Source organism: Podarcis pityusensis (assembly GCF_964106645.2).
Source record: "Podarcis pityusensis genome assembly, chromosome: 1".
Lineage (NCBI taxonomy): Eukaryota > Metazoa > Chordata > Lepidosauria > Squamata > Lacertidae > Podarcis > Podarcis pityusensis.
In genome coordinates, this window is record NC_138028.1 from 76503255 (window position 1) to 76525917 (window position 22663).

Genomic DNA, 22663 nt, shown 5'->3' on the forward strand with positions numbered 1-22663 from the left:
TAGGTCAGAGAGACAAGATATAGCCAGGTCAGAAACTTGGAGGAGGATGTTCTCTGCTACATCATTACTCTCCTTGCTTGACACAAACTCAGGAAAGGGCCATAGCTCAATGGTAGAGCAAGTGTTCTACATAGAGAAGGCCCCATGTTCAATTCCTGGTGTCTCCTGGTAGGACTAGAGGAGACCCATGTCTGAAACCTTAGAGAGCTGACACCAGCCAGCATAGACAGAGCTAAGCTAGATGGACCAATGGTATAAGGCAGCTTCCTATGTTCGTATATTCGAAGTTGGGAGCCCCGTTCCCACATAAAAAAAAAAAATACTCATGTTTTAAAGATGTAATAGACCATTTACAGAATTAGCTACAAAAAGACAGGGAAAACAAAGACTGCAATTTTTGCAAGAGATCACTTCAACAGACGACCCTTGGTCCTTTTAAAATGCCACACAGCCTTTCACAAGTGTTTGCCAATATAAACATTGCCGTCTTACAAATGAACTTCCAGAAGCAATAACAACAGAACTGCCTGTGTGTGTTGTTGGGGGGGGGGGGGGTTGTATACTTACTGTTAGAAACAAATTCATTGAAAGTTGAGATTCCATTGAAGTCTCCACAAAGTCCACAAGTCTGATTAGCATATTTCTCATTCAGTTCAAGCTAAAACAAATGGGGGAAGCAAGAGATAAGTATAGTGAAATCACAGAGTGTTGAATATGATGAATAAAAATGAGAGCTGATGGCTGGTTTTGCATGAGAGTGGTGAACAACTGATGTATAGATGAACCCAATATTTACAAGCTGATTGAGCTTGTAAATATTTACTACCTGACTGAGCTAATTTTGAATGGCTCATTTTGATTACTCTCTATTCTTAGAACAGTTTCCCCTTCTTCCTTGAACCCTTCCCCACATCATCTTCTATGTTGGTCTGACAGGCTCCCCAACCCCCTGGAACAGATTTGAGTGGGGGCATGTGGGGCTGAAGAGAGAAGAGGGAAATGAAGGGGGGGGGGAAAAAAAAGGAAGCACACTCATCACTTCTGCCTGTAGGAGTGTCTGGTTAGTGCAATTCTGCCCCTTCAAGTTTTGATCCAACCCACTGAATTAAGATATTAACATGATGAAACATAATGACCAGACCACCAAAGAAATGATCCAAGAGCTCAAGAGACCAAAGGGATATACTGAATAATCATTCTGGTTCACAATATCAGGCATGACTTATGAAGTCACTCATGAGTAAACTGAAACAAAAACAAACAACCCCCTTTTTTAAAAAATATCAAGAGTTATAGCTACCTTTACATTTCACTTTTAAAATAGTATGAATTCAAGTGCGGGATTGTGCTTGTGCTTTTATCTTCTAAACTGTGCAGCTCAAGACCTTTCTCTAAAAGATATGCACTCAGGAATGCTGATTACATGAGAAAAGCGATTAATTTTTAGCAACAGTTTTCATCTTGTTTCCCCCTCTTTACTAAGAAGAAGGTAATCTTGCATTAGGTAATCTTCGATGCCGAATACAGGCAAATTTGTTTTTTCCTAATTTCAAAACGAAATGGAGGGCATCACATCTAAACTGCAAATACTTTTAATCACCACTTACTTGCTAACAAACACATGATAAATAGTGTCATGGTTGTTCGTTACAAAACAGCATATTGAGCATTCATATTCTTACCAGAAGGCCATCCTCTTGGTTCCACATGATCACCAAGCCTAGCTTGGAAACAATTTTCAGGTAACCTGAGACTGTCTCCATCAAGATTCCCAAGTGGCTGTAGGGCAGCTGGACGCTGGAGATAAAGCAAATTGCAACTGAAGGTGGCAAATAGAAAACCTCTCGTTGACAAAAACCTAATTCATCTTTTTAAGAACATTCATGGCATCCCTTCAATATAAACAGACACATGGTTCAAGCATATGAAACTACCCCATTCTTATATGACTTGAAGACTGATGTGGCCCAAGTCTAACCATGACTATTCTCATGCAAAGACACTTTTCACTTAACACTTTCACTTATAAATCAGCCTTATTCCAGCACTTTAGGTGCCTGATGATAGGATCGTTGCTCTCTGAAAACACTGGAGCCTGTGAACTACAGCTACAACCAATAAAAGCTGTGGCATTTATAACCCACCTTGGACTATGCATAGCTGTTTGCTCCTGTACCACACAGCCACTCTATGTTGTTGGCCCCAATGGCATTAATAAGGTCGTTAGTAAAGTAACTGAACTTACTGTTCTGCATTGACAGTAATGGAGTGTGGCGTCAGTTCAATGGCTGCTCCATCAATTTTTATGATGATATGGCTGATAATGGCAGCATTCTCAACCACAGAGCGCCTTATTTGGATGTTGAAGTCTTCATAATCAGATTTGCAGTGGGAGGAAAAGACGTAGTTGCAGGTGCCAGGGAAATGGTAGATGTCCCCATCAAAGGTCTTGAAATGGAAGTTGCCCCATGTGCTACACACTCTCCCATTGTGAGCAGAGTTTCCGGCTGTGGATTCAAAATAATCTGTAAGGTTCTACCCAAATCCTTCGCTCACCCACCCACCTACCCACCTATCCATTCATCCAAGAATCATCCTCAGTTTATCTTCAAAATCTACATTTCTATAAAATAATGACACATGATATTCTTTTATTTGCTCTTGATCTGTTGTTTGATCTTGAAGGGAAGCCCATGGGTTGTTTCCCTTTCCTTTGTTTCTCCCTAGTCCATTTCTAACCGATATGATACTAAGGTTCAGTTTTGCAATCTTCCTTTCTGGAATACAGCTGCTAAAGAACCTTTGAAGTAAATGGAATGGAACTTGAATCAGTGGGAGGAATCCAACTTCTTGCTAATGGAATAGTTCCGTCAAGGAAAGCATTTCAGCTTGCCATATGGAATAACCCCCCTCTCTTCCACCCCACCTCCCCAACCCCAATTTGGGCACTCTCCCAACTCGCCAGAGCCAATGGCGGTGGGGGAGGACACAGGGGAGATGGGGAAGAGGAGCGGGGGAAGAGCCCCATTGCACAAGTGGAAGTCCTTGCATAGGGCTGCCACTGATAGGACTCATTTGTTGAAGTTCACCCAGTGAGTGGAAGATTATTGTCTAAAACACAAGAATGTGGTTTGTGGTTCACTTACCTTTCACAGCCAGAGTTGTTCTCATGGGAGGGATGATGGTGACAGGAGGACTACGAGATGGTTTGACAAAAGCTGATGGAAATAAATATGATTACAGCTTGTACCAGCATTTCCATAATGAAATAATAGAGAGATATCTCCAAATCCATTTGATGAATAAAGCTCTAATGCAGCTTCCCCCTGCCTGGCACTCTCCAGACCTTCTGAACTACAACTTCCACAATCTCTTACTGTTGGCCTTGATGGCTGGGGCAATGAGAGTTCAACTGTGATTCTCAATCCCCCCCCCCTTTCTATTCTGGATAGTGTGGCTTTTAAATGCAAATTCTAGTGAGCTATTAAAGGATTCTAAGGTAGAGGCCATGTGGCTGGTGATGAAATCCTGAGATTTGTCATACTGATAGCCCAATTCTGTGCATAGTTTACCTGAAAGTGATTCCCCAGTGAGTTTACTGAGATTTCTTCTCAAGTAAGTAGGCACAAAATTTCTGCTTAAAATTTTTTTTCTTAACTAAGTGTTCAGATATGCACATGAGGAAAGTATTGGTGTGACACTACCTACCACTTTCTGCAGAAATAAAATGTCAAAAGTGTTCTGTCAGAATTGGCACCAAATACAACTTGTCAAAATAACCAAAATGGTGCCAACTTTACTTATGTAATGAGGCTTTTCTCATGTGGAGCATACGGTAACTTGAATATGATACCAGCCTCTTCCAGGTAAAACTAGTCACATTGTAAATTAATTGCTTTCCCTTTGCTTTGTGAAAGGGCATCACATACACTGTGAGCAACGTGAGAGGGATTAAATCCTTTCACTGTGTTTGGCTCAAACAAAATGTGATTATGTTTTATGGAATATCTTGTTTCTGAACTTGCATACAAAGAGATTTGCGCTGGTTGTATCTAGGCATAACAAACAGCAGCATCTATAATAGCATGGTCTTGGTCTGGATTACATGTAACATGAAGCCATCATATGTTGAATCAGAGTTGTTTGTTTGAATATTCAAAGCTGTAGTCAAACAGATTAAGCATGGTTTGTTTTCTGGTCACAAACTATGGCACACCATGGTTTGTTGTTGGCTTTTCAGCCATGGCTTATTTTAACAAAGGTTTGACATTTTGTCCAAACCCAGCAGCCTTGCTGCTTTACCTTGGTTCATTTGGCCATCCTGCCTGAGACAATTGCCAAGTTACAGAGGCAGAAGGCTAGAAACAAAACATACTTTGGGAAAATAAACTGTGGCTTGCTTACTTGTCTATAAGATGATATGTTGTGGTTTGTTAACCTAGCCATGGTTTAAAGAAACCATGGTTTAACTGTGTGTGTAATTATAGCCGTTCTGTGTTGCTACACTGAAGTAGCAGTTCATTAAACCTGGTGTGAGAGGAAAGGATATCAGCATTTGAGGGTTTCCCTCAGGCATCTGGGTGGCCACTGTGAGAAGAGGATGCTGGACTAGATGGGCCATTGACCTGATCCAGTAGGTTCTCCTTGTCTTAGCCTCTTTTATCATTTCTGAAATCTCATTATGGGCTAGCCATGATTCAGGAATTACTTCCAGATATTCCTACATCAGTGCTTGCCCCTTTGCAGTAAAAACATAGATTCTGTTCAACACAAGGGCTATTGCAACATACAAGAAGAGAGGAGGAAATAGCGGGTTTCCTCCCTTCCCACTAGAATTTACCAACACTTGTAGTTTATGTGGGACTGAGGTACCAGTCATATGCAGTTTTTTATGTAAGAATTTCTACAGTTTGAAACATAAAGCTTTCTACAGTTCCCCCAGAAAGTCCCTCTTTTCTGTGTTGTTGTTTGTTTTTGGTTTTTTTGCAAAAATATAAAAGATAATGAGATGCAGAAAAGTTATATAAAAAAATTACTTAGTGCAAGACTTAGCCTGCCTTTAAAAGCAATACAAAACTAACTCCGCGTATCTTGGATGATTCAAAATGTGAATAGTCCTGATCTTTTATAGCTCCTACCATAAATAGAATACAGTATATGAAATGAATACCATAGTTTATTTTAAGAACCACTTTGGTTATCATTTGCATAACTTGTGTCAAAAAAATTTACCTAAGAATTCTTTAATTCTGTTTAACTGGGCAATATCCAAAGTTAGTCATACTCAGAGATGACTCATCAAAATAAATTGATGTAAGTAATTAAGTCCATAAATTTCAGAGGGTCTACTCTGACTTCGTTGGCTATTCCCCATAGTTTGTAGATTGCAGAGTGTGAAACCCAATTAATGTTAGATTAAGGCAAAGCAAGAGATAATCACCTATTTCTCAGAACAGATAAATTTGTAAATTGCACAAAGTGATAAAGCCAGTGTTCAACAGCACATTTAACTCTTCCATTGAATTTAAAGGGGCTTTGTATTGTTTTTAACACTCAACTGAAAGCCACCCAGAGTGGCTGGGGAGACTCAGCCACATGGGCGGGGTATAAATAATAAATTATTATTGTTATTATATTGCAGTGTTTGACTTTGGCTGGGTCATGGGCTGTGTTCCTTTCTGAATCTCTTTAACTTTGGCTTCTCCCTGTCAGTTCTGTTCAAGCTGTCATTCTTACTTTAGCTAAAAGGGAGCCAGTTTTTAAGCATATTATATAAAATGGACAATGTGCAATTTATTGTAAAAGCGAAGGTGATCTAGCCGGTGAGCCATGCAAACAGCTTTCTCTAATTATTCAAAAACACAATCTAACATTCTTAGGCATTTCCAAAATGATAAAATTACTATGCAGATATGCTGGACCTGTCCCAGTTGGGAGTGATGCAGTTTAGAACTTCTAAGCACAAAGGGATGTATTTAAATATCCCACTATCATGGGTGTACCACATGGGTGTACACCCATGCTCACACGTAATATATTTGTGTGCTGCGCAAACACCTATGCAATACAAACATAGTTCTAGATTAGATACCTGCCTCGCATGAGGGTGTTTGCTTGCTCTTTGACTGATGGAAATTAGCATAATCTCAAGATAAACAAAACTTTATCCACTGTACACTATCTAAGAATCAAGCCTTAACACCCTACATGTTCCCAAAGATAACAAATTAATAGCTTGAGGAGCTCAGTTTTCATTTTCAGAGCAAAAAGGAACAGGCGCAACTCAGAGGGGTGTGCAAGCAATCACTTTGTGAGCTAAAGCAGAAAACCTTTAGCTTCAGTATTGCCTCATCTCTGCCTACTAAGAGGCTGGGATGCAAAACTATGTAGGAATTTAAAGCAGAGACCAAGAATATGGGAAAGATGGAAATAATTATGGCTTGGCAATTGCAAGCATATCTGGCTAGCGCTGGAGTCCAAATGAAGTTAGAAACACCTACGGTCATCATGTGTCGGCTGCACAGATGGATAGTCGTAATTTGACTGCTGCTGCTGTTGATCATACTGCTGGTCTTCATACTGGGATTGCTGGTCTTCATACTGGGATTGCTCAACCTGGGTGTTGACTGTGGCAACAGTTAAAACAGTGAGAAAGGGACTGCAACAATTCTGCTAACTAGCAAAAGGCAATGGCACAGGATTTGACCAAACTTTAATTCATTTCTACATTAAAAATATTTTTTCCTGGCCCATCAACTTAACAGCTAACAAGCAAAACTACATACAAAACATCATAGGTGGGGGAACTGGCATCAACTCAAAATACAATTTTCAAATCATCAACCAGTCTCCTAAAGCCATTCCCTTCCTCTTTCAAAAGCCCAGCTAAACAAAGTTGCTTTTAGCATGCTGTCTGAAACCAAGAATGGAAGGGGCTATGTGAAATTCTCAGGAAAGGGCACTCTGAAGTCTAAGCATCAGTATTTTAAAAGACCTGTCCTTTGCTTCAAACCATGGAGGCATATTGTGCATGGGTGTCTCAGCACACAGGCAGGCTCACTTACAAGTAGGCAGACCCACAGATTTGATCTCATGCTAGAAAAATGAATTTCAATAGAGACAAATGTCAGGTTCTACACTTAGGCAGGAAGAACCAGCTGCACAAATTTAAGATGGGGGACACCAGGCTTACTAATAGTACATGTGAAAAGGATCTAGGGGTCTTAGTAGACCACAAGCTTAGCATGAGTCAACAGTGTGATGCAGCAGTAAAAAAAAGAAAAGAAAAAGACCAATGCTATTCTAGGTTGCATCAACACAAGTATAGTGTCCTGAACAAGAGAAGTAATAGTACTGCTCTGTTCCACCTTGGTCAGACCACACCTGGAGTCTTGTGTCCAGTTCTGGGCATCTCAATTTAAGGAGGATATTGGAAAGCTGAAAGCTATGCAGAGGAGGGCAACCAAGATTAGCAAGGGCCTGGAAACAAAGCCTGATGAGAAATGGTTGAGGGAATTGGGTATGTTTAGCTTGGGAATGAGGAGGCTGAGAGGAAGGATAATAGCCTTCTTCAAGTATCTAAAGGGCTGTCACATGGAAGATGGACCAAGCTTGTTTTCCCCTGCTCTGGAAAGTAGGACCTGAACCAATGGCTTCAAGTTACAAGAAAGGAGATTCTGGCTAAACATCAGTAAGAACCTTCTGATAGTAAGAGCTATTCAACAGAGGAACAGACTCCCTCATAAAGTTGTGGATTCTTCTTCATGGGAGGTTTTTAGGCAGAGGTTGGATGGCCATCTGGCAGGGATGCTTTAGTTGAGATTTCTGCATTGCAAGGGGTTGGACTAGATGACCCTCAGGGTTCCTTTCAAGTCTACAGGTCTATGATTCTACGATTATCTGTGGCTTTCCCATTTGTAAAGCATCAGATGCTTTCAGTTGTTAGAGAGTTCACTCCACTGGACAAAGCATGTGCTTTACCACTGAGCTCTGACCCTTCCCAGCAGAAGCAGAGTATCAAGGCAGCAGACCGTTCCCACTCTCCCCCTCACGCCACACAACTGATACTCTATTCAGATTTGTACTGCATGAACATGGAGGTTCCACTTAATTATTATGGTTAACAACCTGCTCTCCCTGACTGGTTTTCTGCTCTTCTTTCAAAGTCACCTAAGAGATGCCTTCATCTTGCAGCATCAAATTCCATAAATGTGTGTAAAGTGATGAAGGACTTTCTCTTATCTATCCTGAATCAAGTGCTAATCAGTTTCGTTGGGTAACTCCCTGTTCTGGCATGAGAGAGGGAGAAAATACCTCTCTGTGTCCACTTTCTCAACACAATCCATGCTTTTGTCAATCTCTAGAATTCACCCTTTAGTTACCTTTCTTTTCTGAAGAAAAAAGCCCCCTTCTTTTCTGAGCTCACGTTTCCTGAGTGGGAAACTGCTCCAACCCATTAATCCCTTGAACTGACCTTGCCCAGTTATTGAGATAAGGTGGCCAGAACTGTGCAGAATTCACATTCACCCACACTTCCCCTTGTCCCATGCCTAGAAAGCATGAGTCTCAGGAGTTTTCCACTTGCCAGACTGCTTTCCCTAGGAAAACCTGCTCTTTCCCACTGAAACAGAGCAATCATCAATTCATGGAAAATCCAGTTGACATTTGCTGTGATTCAGTTGTAAGGAGCTAGTTTCCCCAGAGGAAAGTGGTAGGACAAGATAAGTGTGGATAGGTCCTTTCAAGTGCAAGTACACCACAGACTTATATAAAGACACTGGTGTGGATCAAGAGACTTAGTGGAGCAGACCCACTGAATGGGGCTTATATTGGTCCAGAGGAACTTTACCCCATTGATTTGAAAGAATAAAGTATGATTAACTTAGTCTGGATCTAACCCATTATGACACATTGCCTATTCTATTTCCAATCCCTTTCATAACAAAACCCTAAGGGGAATTTTGCCCTTCAACTGCTGCAGCATCCCAAGTTGACATTTTAACTGAGCTTTGCATCTATCGCCACCCTAAGCCAGGTGATGACTTTGATGGGAGTTGGATTGGTCATTAGACCTTTGAAAATCCTGTGTGGAAACTGACAATTGACTGAACACCAAAACCTATTTGCACAATTTTTGCCACAGTGTAGCTTCTTGTTGTTGGTATGCAAAACCATACCAAAACATGAACCAGTTGAATTAGCCTTGGGCAGCTTCCTCTTCTAGACCACCCACCTTTTACCCCCCCAAAAACCCCCCAACAAACTTTCCCTTACTTGCATACAAATCATGTGCTATTCTCCCTGAAACAGCTGTCCTGAATTCTATGCTATTTCTTCAGTATAAATGAGTAGGAGATCTTAAATAAGGCAGATTTGTAATGATAGTGATGCAGTTCATTCCATGTAGCCTACACCAGCTGTCCTGTGGTGAAGTATTCACTGTATTTACTGATGCCCACATAGAAGATTGTAGCTGTAAGTGGAAACCATCCTGTTTCAATACACATTTGCAATTGAAGGGGAAGAGAGAGAAGTCATTAACTCAAGAACACTCTCTGTGGATGCACTGCTGAGGAAATAACTGGCTCTGGGCTTGGCTGGTTTAGTTTTCAAATAGCTATGTATTGTGCTATTTTCAGAACCTAGAGTTTGCATCCATTTTTGCTCTAGGCTCAGAAAGAAAATGTGAATGGAACTGGTTGACTCTTGAAATTGTTCTCTATCGAAGATGCTGATAGAAGGAAAGAAGCTTTCAAACCTGTGTTTCCCTTAAAAATATTGTCTCATTTTCGCAGAGCATTTTAGTTCCATGGATCACAATGGTATGTCCCTTATTTCAGAATACTTTGATTCCATGGAAGGCTACTGAAAAATGCTCCACTGGCACAAAGTCCTATTCTGGTACCCCTTTCTGTATGGCTGATCTCAAACATAACTTGATTTAAACTGGAACTGAGTTCATCAAAGTCAGCAAGAGTTTTGCTACTGACTTCAAAAGGCTTAATGATGCAGTGATATGGTTTTACAAATAATATATACAATTCTCTCTTTGCCTTATTAACCTGCCAGGTTTGCTCCTTTCGACAATCACATTTTACAAACCTCATTCGTACTAGTAAAAATCAATCAATCAGTGTCTGAGCATAAAAGATGAAACCAATTTTTAATGGCTTTTATACTGAGGCTGATCTACTTACTGATCATGGCCTATTGATCTACCAAACGACTGCCTCGGGGCACTGGGGCAGTGAATTTTATATCCCTGAAACCTGAGCATATTGTCTTTAGAATGGTGATAGGAAAATACAAGGCAAATATGTTTAAAGTCCTGATTAGATTTAATGAGGCAAAGCAAACAAAATCACTGTAAAGTCCTTCGGACCATGGAGAAAGTAGGCACTAGCTGTTGCCCAGGGAATGAAGCTCTGTTAAAATTTCCTACCTTTTTGGCATGTTAAGGCGATCACTAGCATTGGTATCCATAGTGGTATCCTTGCCCCCCTGCCTGTCCCCATCTTGGCCGGGATTCGGCAACAGGTACCGAACGACAGGCTTCTGAGGAGGCACCTGTCTTTTGATGACTCTTATATAGCAGGAGTGTGGACTTTGGCTCAGTTCCCAGATTGTTTCACAAGTTTCCTAAGAGGTGGGGCTTCAGAGATTTTTAGCAGGTGCATAGGTAAATAGATGATTATTATTTTTTTACTCTGTCAGGGGCTGGCCAAGTGTATTTGCATCTGGGGAGGAGTATTAATTTTAAGAGACTTTTTTTTTCCTGTGAAGGAACTCAGGAGGAACAAGCAGTGGAGAACATCCTTCCCTTGAGGCTAATTTTCATTAAAACATTTTTGGAAGACCTGTAAAACAAATGTAATTTTGGAATCTAAGGATTCCAAAGTGGTTGGAAAGTGGTTGACTTACAGTGTGTACGTGTGTGTGTGTGTGTGAGAGAGAGAGAGAGGGAGAGGGAGAGAGAGAGAGAGAGAGAGAGAGAGAGAGAGAGAGAGAGAAAATTGTTCTAGGACATATCTCATGATTGCGGCTCACATAATTTCAGAAGAGCTTTTGTGTTGATTGCTGTGTTTGCTGGGAATGGCATGATAACTCAAAATTACATGAAGATTAGCAGCCCGAAACTTATTTATTTATTTGCACAATTTTTGGACTACCCTTTCCATCTAGTCAGGAGTGAGTGCTAAAACTAACATTCATTGAAATAGATCAAATTAAAAACAGAATAAAAATCAAAGCCACGGCTGGCCCAGGACATTTTGCCACTCCAGCCCAAACTGAAAATGCTGAATCCACCTCTTACTTGAAGGGTAACTGTCTGCAGTAGGGAGCCCCCTGGACTCATGGTTTAGATTTAGAACCCTCATTATATGCACCTCAATTGCGTATCTCAAGTATATGGGTGGGTACACATTTAGGAAGGCCTTTGCAAATGGAAGACGTGACAACTCCTCAATCCTTCATGTTTAAACATTCACATTTCCTCAGTTTGTGTGTTACTCTGCCCAGTAACCCCTGGCAGATCAGATCTTTGCTATTGCCGAACAGGTAGTATAACTTCCCATAAATATTTAGATATACTGTATATCTATCCATATGGTATACATAGAAATGAAAAGGGTCTCACCTCACCATTTTTTCTACATAAAATTTTATGAGCCTGTTTCCCACGTTGCACAGCAGAAATATTTTACCAGCTCTGTAGCTTTACAGGAATTTATTTTAAGAAGGTACCATTGTATTCAGAACAATGTAAATGCTAGACAGTAAGCATTTTTGTAAGCAGGCCAGTGGTTTTATTTAAAGAACTATTACCTCTACCTGCTAGGCTCTTCGATACATGGCATCTCTTGTTGCACAAAAACGAGCGCTTAATTCAACAGATCTAGCCCTGTAAGTCATGTTCTTGCTGAAGGGGATTTGTTTAGGCTTGGCAAATTTGTTTGAGCTGGGAGAGGGTGGTGAGACCTTTACAAGGTGACAGAGAATGTAATGTTTCCCTTGTACACCAATCGGCAGTATAATAAAGTTGCACTGTACATAAGAATAGCTCAGCAGAGACCATCAATCACCTTTTGCTTCATGAATCAAAACCCTGGAGAAAACCTATTGGCTGGATTAGGGTTACAAGAGATATTAGACAGAAGGAATGAAGCCCAAACGGATGTGGACCGTGTCACAAATTACTCAATAAATTGGATTGTCAACAAGACTCCAAATTACTAGAAGGAAGTGGATTATAATAGCAGAACAACCCAACCAAATACTTCCATATGAACAGTGCTACTCATTTCTGAGCTGTCTTTCACTTTAACTTAAGCATTTGTGTCTGTCAGCTAGAGACATTCCAGCCAGACAGGCTGATATGCATTCTATACTCTTAGTTACAGAATTTATGGATGTGAGCTCATTTACCTCAGAATCCAGTGGTAAAGCTTGGACTGAACCACTTCAGGCTGTGCAGGCAGAACTAACAGATTAGCACATAACAACTGACAACTCTCTGATAGTCAAAATGAAAATTGGGCAGAATCCTTTACATGCTACCTATTCTGCTAATATATACTGGCAGTCTATGAGCAGAGATGTGTGCAAAAACCAACCATATTAGAATAAATAACACTAATTAAATACATCTTCATTTTTTAGTTGCATAATTTAATTTGCTGTGAAGGCAAATTATGCCATCAGTAGATTTCTTAAATATTTGTACTGATTTCAGTCAAGGTTGAGTAACATCCTTCAGGCACAGTACACCCATGTGAAAGGTGCCATTAAAAAGACCTGTTTCCATGGGCAGTCTGATTCTGGGATTTGGTTCATATGGCAACATCGGAAGCAGAAATCTGAACCAAGGGCAACTAAAGTGTGGCTTTGTTTCTGGTAAATGCCTGTCCCTCCATCCATTATGTTATAGAATCTGCTTCTATGGTTTCCGTGGCCCATAACAACCCAAAGAATGCCACACATAGGGATGGGATCGGGCATTCTCTGCACAGTGGCATAAGAACCTCACCTGGAGTACTGTGTCCAGTTCTGGGCACCACAGTTCAAGAAGGACACTGACAAACTGGAACGTGTCCAGAGGAGGGCAACCAAAATGGTCAAAGGCCTGGAAACGATGCCTTATGAGGAACGGCTAAGGGAGCTGGGCATGTTTAGCCTGGAGAAGAGGAGGTTAAGGGGTGATATGATAGCCATGTTCAAATATATAAAAGGATGTCACATAGAGGAGGGAGAAAGGTTGTTTTCTGCTGCTCCAGAGAAGCGGACACGGAGCAATGGATCCAAACTACAAGAAAGAAGATTTCACCTAAACATTACGAAGAACTTCCTGACAGTAAGAGCTGTTCAACAGTGGAATTTGCTGCCAAGGAGTGTGGTGGAGTCTCCTCCTTTGGAGGTCTTTAAGCAGAGGCTTGACAACCATATGTCAGGAGTGCTCTGATGGTGTTTCCTGCTTGGCAGGGGGTTGGACTCGATGGCCCTTGTGGTCTCTTCCAACTCTATGATTCTATGATTCTATGAACCATTGAGCATGAAGAGTCAGGTTCTGCTGGCAGTATTCCATAATCTTTGGTGGATTCAGCCCGCAGCCCATGGAGGAAACTTGCATTGACAAGTTAATTTGTAATTAAATCAACGGCAACTTTAGACTGGCTAAATGTAAGCCACTCTTAAAACAGATGCACAAAAATAACTCAGGTGGAAGATGTTTCCATAGTGCTTGCAAATGATTCCGATAATGACTTCATTCTCACTTCCTGCTTCCCCATACTTTTTACTTCAACTCAACACATCTCTGACCTCCTCAGTTGCTGAAATGCATTCAGGAAACCAGTTGATTGAAGGATTTTAAATATAACAGGCTGCTCAAGGCATCTCCCATTAATGTTTGTGAGGGAGGAATAAATGTCAAGGCTGGCAACGGGGAAGATGCTACAAGAAACAAAGCACTCAATAGTGCTGAGCATTTTGGTCAGCGGAAAGCACTGTGGCTCTGAGCAAGACAAACCAAGCGGCCATTGTTCGTTTTGTGGCCATTGTTGTTGTTTGCTAAAAAGAAATAATATGAATAAACCAAGCACAACATGAACAAGAATCCAAAAACAACCAGAAAGTATCATCCACATATACACTGTCTATTGAAGTTAGACAGGCCTCAACATTATACACATTTCATCAGATGCTAAAAACTCCTGTCTCTGTTCCCTAGAAGAATGGGTTGACTCACAGATTTCTTTGGGGGAACTCTGTTTAATTTGCATTATTTGTTCTGTTTGTATTGTTTTATACTGATACCATATTTGCTCAAGTTTAGTGGTCTAAACCACTAAAGAACGACAAGTCCAGTCCTTAGGAGTCTGCATAGACCTGAGGCCAATGGATACCAGCCAGTGGTTTCACACATTGAACGGAAATATTAGCAGAGCATCAGCTAATATAATTTATCATTTCTACATGAGTGCCCCAGCAGCTCAGTAGTTCAGTGGTAGAGCATCTGCTGTGCATGCAGAAGTTCCCTCTTAGGTTCAGTCCCCAACACCTCCAATTAAGACTGGGAGAGACCCCCATATGAAACCCTGAGTTGCTGGTCAGTGTTGGTAACACTGAGCTAGATAGAATATGGTCTGACTTGGTATAAGGCAGCTTCTTGTGTTTTTGTGCGCAACCATTCTGGATTGTAATCATTATGTACATCCTCTTGGAACAACAGTAAAGTTTAGAAATGCTGATACATCATTATATCTCCTCAAATTCTTCATGACTTGGATCATATACAAACTGAAATTCAACCTTAAGATTTTTCTTCTTGCCTTTGCAAAGCAAGATGCACCTTGTACCTGGGATAATTTATATGAGTTGTGTATTCAATGAAATAGAATTATATTGTTCAAAGAAATAATTAAGGAGAAGCTGTAATTAATGTAGCCTTTATTACTTTCAAAGCAACTTGCGAATCCAGCAACCAACTCATTTGACTGAGAACCAAACAGCATCTACAAAGTAAAATGCAAAGTAGGGTGAGATTGAAATCAATGGGGCTTACCCCCATATAAGTAGGATTAGGACTGCATCCTTACTCAGTGCTAGGCCAACACTGCATTTACATAGGAAACTGCCTTATAATGAGTCCAACAAGTGCAGAGACAATGATCTGCCCACCTCGCTCTTGTCTGAATCAGCCCATCTAGGTGGGTTGTTTACATTGACTGGCAATGGCTTTCCCGGGTTTCAGGCAGGGGCCCGAGTTTTGATCATATGGATTTGCTGCTGGGATTCAATGTAACATCATCAACCTATGACTTTCTTTAATATTTCACATGTGTCCATATCACAGGAAATCTGATTATCAGAAATCTGCAGAATGAGTGACTGTTTATAAGTGTAGATTGTCATTGTCATGGGAGAGGGATTCTGAGGAATGAAAGAAAGAGGAAGAAAAGTGATTGTTCAACCACTTTGCAATGTCTTAATTGTGCAATGAAAGCGTATAGTTCTTAGTACCTAAATAAACTGGCAGAGAAATAATATTTTAATATTGGACAGTAAAAATACTGAAATAACTGACCATGCTTTGCATTGGATAATTACTTAATACTCTGCAATCACTATTTGTGCATATAACATCAACAGTGTAGTAGAGACCACAGAATGACATGCTTTCTTCCTAGAGACCTTTCCCAGGGTTGGTCTATATTTGCCATAGGATGGGTATCATTTTTTTAAACTTTCATACCCCTTTCCTGGCCATATTGCTTAACATTATCCACTGTGTGATTCAGCACAATTGTGCCATAAGCTTCTCCTACAAAGGCAAATGCTACTGACATGTTTCATGACCTCCTGGGTAAGGATCCACTTGGTTGAATCCTAAAATCCATGAGGAAAGCACCTCCATCAATTCCTGTTCTTCACTCCCAACAGTCTCTTGAGTCTCCCTCCAAAAATCTGTTCCGGAAGGTGTGGGAGACTTTTTGGAACATCATGGCAGATGAAGCGAGAAGAATTGGCAACAACAACAAAAAATCTATCCAATTTCCTTAGTGGTAGGCTCTGATGGATTGCAGTCACCTCTATGAACTGAAGGGCTCCTTCAATTTGTGGGGAAACTGTGGTAGATCTAAGCCACTATATCAGTGATAAGGAACTTACAGCCCTTCAGTTGCTGCTGGACTGCAACTCCCATCATGTCTGACCCTTGCCCAGGCTGACTGGCTGAGGTTGATAGGAGTCAAGATGTTGTTGGGAGTTCAACAAGATGTGTATAGGCACTACTTCCTCCCCTCCCCTCCCCCTTGCACTAAATGGTCTGTCAAAGCTTAACTATATAATTCAGGCTCTTTCCAGGTGCTAATTGTTTTAATTAACTGGGGGTTATAGAGCTTAATTGGTTTTATCAACAAGGTTCTTAGAGCTTAATTGGTTTCATTAACAAGATTTTATAGAGTTCTGTGACAAGGCTCTTACACAGTTTTGCTGCAAGATTTCTTCCAGACCAAAAGAAAAGTTGAAGGAAGGTGTCTAGAGGTGAGGTTGTCATTAAGGGAAACCATAGTTACCGCCTGAGGTTTCTGACCTAAGTCCCCCAGTTCCTTTCCTTCTTGGACTTATCCCTATCCTTTAACTTTGTCTGTGGTTCATCCCCTCAGATCCTGTGAAGTTACTATTGCAGGTTGTTCCCTCATGGTTTACATTTGCTTTCCAGTAGATAAAGCCTTCTCCTTTGACTCTTGCTAGATCTTTTTCTGAAGTGGAGGGGTAAAGAAAGTTCAAGTTTTTAAAAGCAGAGCTGAAGAATTTAAGTAAAGAGAGCTTGAAGGGGGGGGGACATATTTGCAATGTGCTTCAAGATTTACTCTTTATAAAGGGATTTAGATTTTACAGTAATAATGATCAGAGAACTGCCACTTCTGTGCTTCTGAAGGGAAAGCAATGAGACTGGATCAGACTCAAGGACTGAAGTAGACTGCTCTTAGGTTTAGTTAATTCCTCTCATTATCTTGAGAAGCAAAGAAAGGACAAGTTCTGGAGAATCACACCCACCCTCCCCACAAAAATCTGCTCTGGGATATGGATTGTATAACTTTTTCTACTTTTCCAGAGATGCTCAATGCATTAGGCTTCTATGCAAAATTCATGAATAGAAATGGTTTAAGAGTTGCAAGTCTGAGACTTTGGTTTGGATTGAGGATCATGAAGAGGAAGTGTAAGATTTCCCTAAAGCTAAAAGTAGGCATTGCACATTTTTAAAAATATTTAAAAGAGAATATTCTGATTTTCTTTCTCTTTCTTTCTCTCTCTCTTTCTCAGTGGGTGAGGGTGACATGAAAATGTATGATGTATGCACCTAGGTTTTACAAAAGGCAAGAGACCTGTTATATAATTCACCCCAAAACAAACCAATCTGAATTCCCATTGATTTCAGGGAATTAAACATGTTCAGCTCTCAAAGAGTACTCGACTGGATGGATGATGCCCAGTATTTGTAAAAGGAGTATGTTTGTTTCCATTCCCACAGTACTTTTAGAGGTATGCCCCCACTTGCTTAAAGCTATTTCCTATCTTTTACACCCAAAGAACTCCCACTACTGTATAAAGCCAATAAGAAATGTAAACTTAATCAGAAAACTGCAGATAAAGTGCTGAAAAGTGTTATGGGACAAAAGCAGTATTGTAATTGAAACATGTGTTTGACATGTATTTACATTGTAGGTGTGTCTGTAAATGTTAACAGAGACCCCCTTGGAACTCTTAACCCTTATCAATTTCCTTCAATAGCATTTATTGTAATAATTAAGGCACTGGACTGCTCAGCAATCCTCTGGCATGTTTTCTGAATGGGAGATAATACTCGACAATATATGCAATACACCATTCAAATGTTGCTGACTATAAGAGAGATGGGTTTCATCTTCTATTTACTAATTGTAAGTTCAGCCAACTTTTCAGCTAAAGACTGACTCCCAAGTGACAAACAATTAAAATACAATACAAAAAAAGACCATTTTAGATGTGTCCAGGCATAATGGAAGGGTGCTTAAATACTGCTGTCCTGCCTCTGATGTTCTCACTGATGGCAGCTAGTAACTGAAGCAGGAGGACTGCTGCTGCTGCCCAGCAAGGACCATCCTGCTGAGAGCCTGAGGGCCCTGCTCCTGCCTCTCTCTACCTGGGCCAGCAAGGACTCTTTGAGTTTGTGTTCCTTGAGTTGGGCAATCATGACAGATTTGGGAGTCTGCTGGTTTACTGCCCACCTCGCTACCCAGCAGTCTCCCTGCCTGAGCTGACAGAGCTGGTCTCAGAGGTGGTGTTGAAGACTCCCAGACTGCTGGTTCTGGGAGACTTCAACATCCATGCCGAGGCAGCTGGCTCTGGGGTGACTTAGGACTTCATGGCTACCATTACAACCATGGGGCTGTCCCAACATGTCACCAGCCCAACACACATGGCAGGCCACACTCTGGATCTTGTCTTCTTGACTGGGCAGGAAGAGGGTGATTTGAAGGTGGGGGACATTGACATCAGTCCTTTGGCATGGTCAAATCATTTCCTGTTGAGATTTAGGCTGTCCGCAGAGATAGGGGGCCTATTAGATAGGTCCACCCTCAGATGCTGATGGATCCAGTGGGATTCCAAACGGCTCTGGGGGGTTTTCTGGCTGAAATTACTGGTGTCCCTGTCAAAGCCCTGGCTGACCTCTGGAACCCCCGAATGACTTGGGCTATTGATACACCCCTGAGTGCCTTCTCCCACTTTGTGGAGTCCATTTGGCCCCCTGGTATACTCCAGAGCTTTAGGGCAAGGAAAGAAGGTGGGAGATGGCTTGAACACAAGTGGAGCAAAAATCATAATGAATGAAACCGCACTGGTAAGAGTTCAATTATTGAGTCTACTTAGCAGCAGTGAAGGCAGCAAAGAAGACATACTTTGCTGCCTCCATTGCATCCTCATTATGTCGTCTGGCAGAGCTTTTCTGGGTTGTAATGGGGTCTTTTACAGGCTGCTCCAAAAGAGGTAGTAGACCCAAAGGTAGCTCAATGTGACTAGTTTGCAGCATTTTGAGGATAAAATTGTTTGCATCCACTAAGAACTTGACTTTGCTGTTATAGCAGATGAATCTCATGGGGTGTCCAGAGCACAGTCTAGTCCTGTTATCTTGGATGAATTTCAGTTGGTAAGGCTTCAGGATGTGGACAAGGTGCCCAGATTGGTCAGGGAGACCACTTGCACTCTAGCCCCTTGCCCCTCTTGGCTAATAAAAACCAGCAGGGAGGGAACAGCTGGCTGAGCCAGGGAAGTGATCAATGCCTCTTTAAGAGAGGGGGTGGTCCCTGCCTATTTGAAGGAGGCAGTGGTAAAACCTATCCTTAAGAAACCTTCCCAGTTCAGAAAACCTAACTAACTACTGGTCAGTTGCCAATATCCCTTTCCTAAGCAAAGTTCTGGAGTGAGTGGTTGCAGACCAGATCCAGGGCTTTTGGAAGAAACTGATTTTCTGGATCCATTTCAACTGGAGTTTAGGCCCGGTTTTGACACAGAAACTGCTTTTGTCACCCTGCATAATGACCTCTGTTGAGAGAGAGACGGGGAAACATGTCCCTGTTAATTCTACTCAACTTCTCAGAGGCTTTCAGTACCATCGACCATTGTATCCTTCTGGACCGACTGTCCGAACTAGGGGTGAATGGCACTGCTTTGTGGTGGTTCCAGTCCTACTTGGATGATCGTTCCCAGAAGGTGTTGCTTGGGGAATGCTTTTCAGCCCCGTGGAACCTTCAATGTGGGGTTCCAGAGGGCTCAATCCTATCTCTTATGTTGTTTAACATCTACATGAAAATGCTGGGTGGTTTGGAGTACATTGCCAGCAGTATGCTGATGACACTCAGCTCTGCAGTTGAGACAGTGGAAGTGCTGGACCAGTGTCTTGCCTCGGTAATGGACTGGATGAGAGCCAGCAAACTGATATTCAACCTAGATAAGACTGAAGCACTGTTGGTGGGTGGTTCCCTAGACCGGATGGGAGAGAGATCACCTGCTCTTGATGGGGTTACACTTCCTCTGAAGGAGCAGGTTTGTAGCTTGGGGGTACTCCTGGATCCTTTGCTGTCACTCGAGGCTGAGATGGCCTCAGTGGCCCGGAGTGCCTTCCATCAGCTTCGGCTGGTGGCCCAGCAATCTGGACAGGGATAGCCTAATTACTGTTGTCTATGCTCTGGTAACCTCAAGGTTAGATTTCTGCAATGTGTTATATGTAGGGCTGCCTCTACCTGTCTCAGATTCAGAAACTTTAGCTAGTGTGGAATTCAGCGGTCAGGTTGCTCACCAGAGCAAGACGGTCTGAGTATATTACACCAATCCCGGTCAGACTGCACTGGCTACCAATTATTTCCAGGCCCAATTCAAAGTGCTGGTTTTGACCTATAAAGCCTTAAATGGCTCAGGACTGTAATACCTCAAGGACCACCTCTTTCTATATGAACCTACCCAGACTCTGAGATCATCTTCTGAGCCCCTTCTTTGTGTGTCTCCTCCTTGAGAGGCCCAGAGGGTGGCAACACGAGAACGGGCCTTCTCTTCAGTTGGCTCCCCATCTGTGGAATGCTCTCCCCAGGGAAGTTCGCCTGGCACCTTCATTATACACCTTTTGGCGCAAGGCAAAGACGTTCCTTTTTAACCAGGCTTTTGGTTGATTGACATCCTATGCCCTTTTAAAATCTGGTGGGGGTTTTCTTGGGGGGGGGATTATTGGGTGGTGGTTGTTTTTATTTTGATTATGTATTTTGTGGTTTTATATTTTGATTTTATTCTGTGAACCGCCCTGAGACCTCCGGGTATTGGGTGGTATATAGATTCTAATAACAATAATGAGAAGGAGGAGGAGGAAGAAGAGGAGTCTGGCCACCCCCAATTTGTAACAGTATAAAGAGCACTTTTCTTTCTTGTGGGGTGGAATGTTACGCTTCTATGGTTGATTCTTTGGAAGGTTAGAAACTTTTAGGATAGGTTCATGTTAAAAGGTGCCTTCCTGGCCACTACCAATGCAATGTAGAATATTGTGTGCCAATAGCCTTTCATGAGAGGTTTATCTCATGTTAATATTGACAGAAAGGGCTGGTTTGAGTTGTTCGCCTTATCAACACACCTTTCTTGATAAAGCCCCAATGGCGGCTGTAAGTATTCCATTGTTTCCAACATCTTTGTAGAGATGTGCATAGGCAGAATATTTTTTTGTGCTCTGAAAAGAAATAGAATATGAAGATTTCGTATCAGTATGCCATAGGAGCTTGGATCATGGGAGGTTTTGAAACCACTGTGGCCAGCCTGCTAAAGCCCTCTCTTTCCTTTCCTTCTCTTCCTCTACACCTGGGAGAGAATGGGAAAAGGTAAATTTGCTTTTATGGTGTGGGTCTAGATGGTATGGAACACCTTTGTATGCTCATTCATTCACTCTGATTCACTAAAGCAAATGGGTGGGAAAGCCTTTCAGTGCTGACAATATTTGGTTTCAATTCAATGCCTCTGAGAAGCTGATTCTCATAGAGTAGTACAAATCTGGAGTTATTTCTCTGATGCTAGTTGTCTTTAAGGGGGCACGATGCAACATTTGCTGGAAAATACAGTATTCCTATGTTTGGCCGGGGAGGGGGGTAGGGTCCCTAAGTGATGGTTTCTGAGATGTCTTGACATGTGTTTCTGATAAGCTGGTTTGACAAGCTTATAGCAGTGGTGGGCAACCTCCAGCCCATAGGGATAATTAGGTCTGGCATGCGTCCCAGTTTGGCCCATGAGGATGGCTGCTCCAAATCACACCCATTTGCCCTACACCTGGTGTCATATGTGTTTGTCAGGAGATTGAAAGGCCCTTACCATCCATCAAAGAGGTCCACTCCTGGTTTATGGACACCACTTTGACAGTTATTCAGTATAGTACATAGAATCATAGAATCACAAACTTCCTATCAGCTTTCTCTTGTGTACAGGTGATTCTTGCATCTGAAGGCCTTGAAGTGCTGGCAGTATGGATTCTGCTTCCCATACTGATTTAAAAAGACTTACGGCACAATTCAACACAGACTTTCTTAGAAGTGCATTCCATGCGGTAGTGAGTATGGATAGGATTGCAGGCAAGAACCTTGCAAATCTTTAGATAAACTTCTGTCAGTGACCCAAGAGGAAACTGAATCTGAAGTAGTATTTCAAGATCGCAAATTTCATTCCATGAAGACCTCCCCACTCCCAATTCTGCTTTTTAAACTGGCATATAGCATAGCTTTCAGGTTCAGTTAATAACCCAAAGATTGCCTCTTATTTTCAAATACTTCCTTTATTTGAAAAAACCTGCAAGCTCATGATTCACGAAGCCCCATAAGCAGTTTTAGTTCTCTTTGGTTTTGAAACATCGTCTTAGAGACATGTGCAGGAGGAAGGGACATACAACATAGAAAGCTGCCTTATACAGAATCAGACCATGGTCCCACCTGGCTCAAGACTGTCTACACTAACTGGCAGCATCTTTCCAGATCTCCAGACAGGGAGTCTCTTCCAACCAGGAGCGGAGGAAGGGGGGCGGTGGGGGTGTCTGCCCTAGGTGTCACCACTGAGGGGGGTGACAAAATGCCAGGCGGCACTCAGTGCACCCGAGCCATAT

The 22663-nt window shown here is 41.8% G+C and overlaps 1 protein-coding gene across 1 annotated transcript in view; it reads right to left on the minus strand.

Annotated features, from left to right (window-relative positions):
* The window catches only part of MUC5AC (mucin 5AC, oligomeric mucus/gel-forming), a 60887-nt gene extending 50342 nt beyond the window's left edge, over positions 1 to 10545 (minus strand). The window contains exons 1-6 of the mRNA XM_081010846.1: positions 10442 to 10545; positions 6501 to 6626; positions 3147 to 3218; positions 2246 to 2507; positions 1683 to 1797; positions 568 to 658 (exon numbers count right to left, since the gene is read on the minus strand). Coding sequence (XP_080866972.1) covers positions 568 to 658; positions 1683 to 1797; positions 2246 to 2507; positions 3147 to 3218; positions 6501 to 6626; positions 10442 to 10514 — 739 coding nt within the window. The 5' untranslated portion in view covers positions 10515 to 10545. The remainder of the gene's footprint in view (positions 1 to 567; positions 659 to 1682; positions 1798 to 2245; positions 2508 to 3146; positions 3219 to 6500; positions 6627 to 10441) is intronic.
* Between the last annotated feature and the right edge of the window lie 12118 nt (positions 10546 to 22663).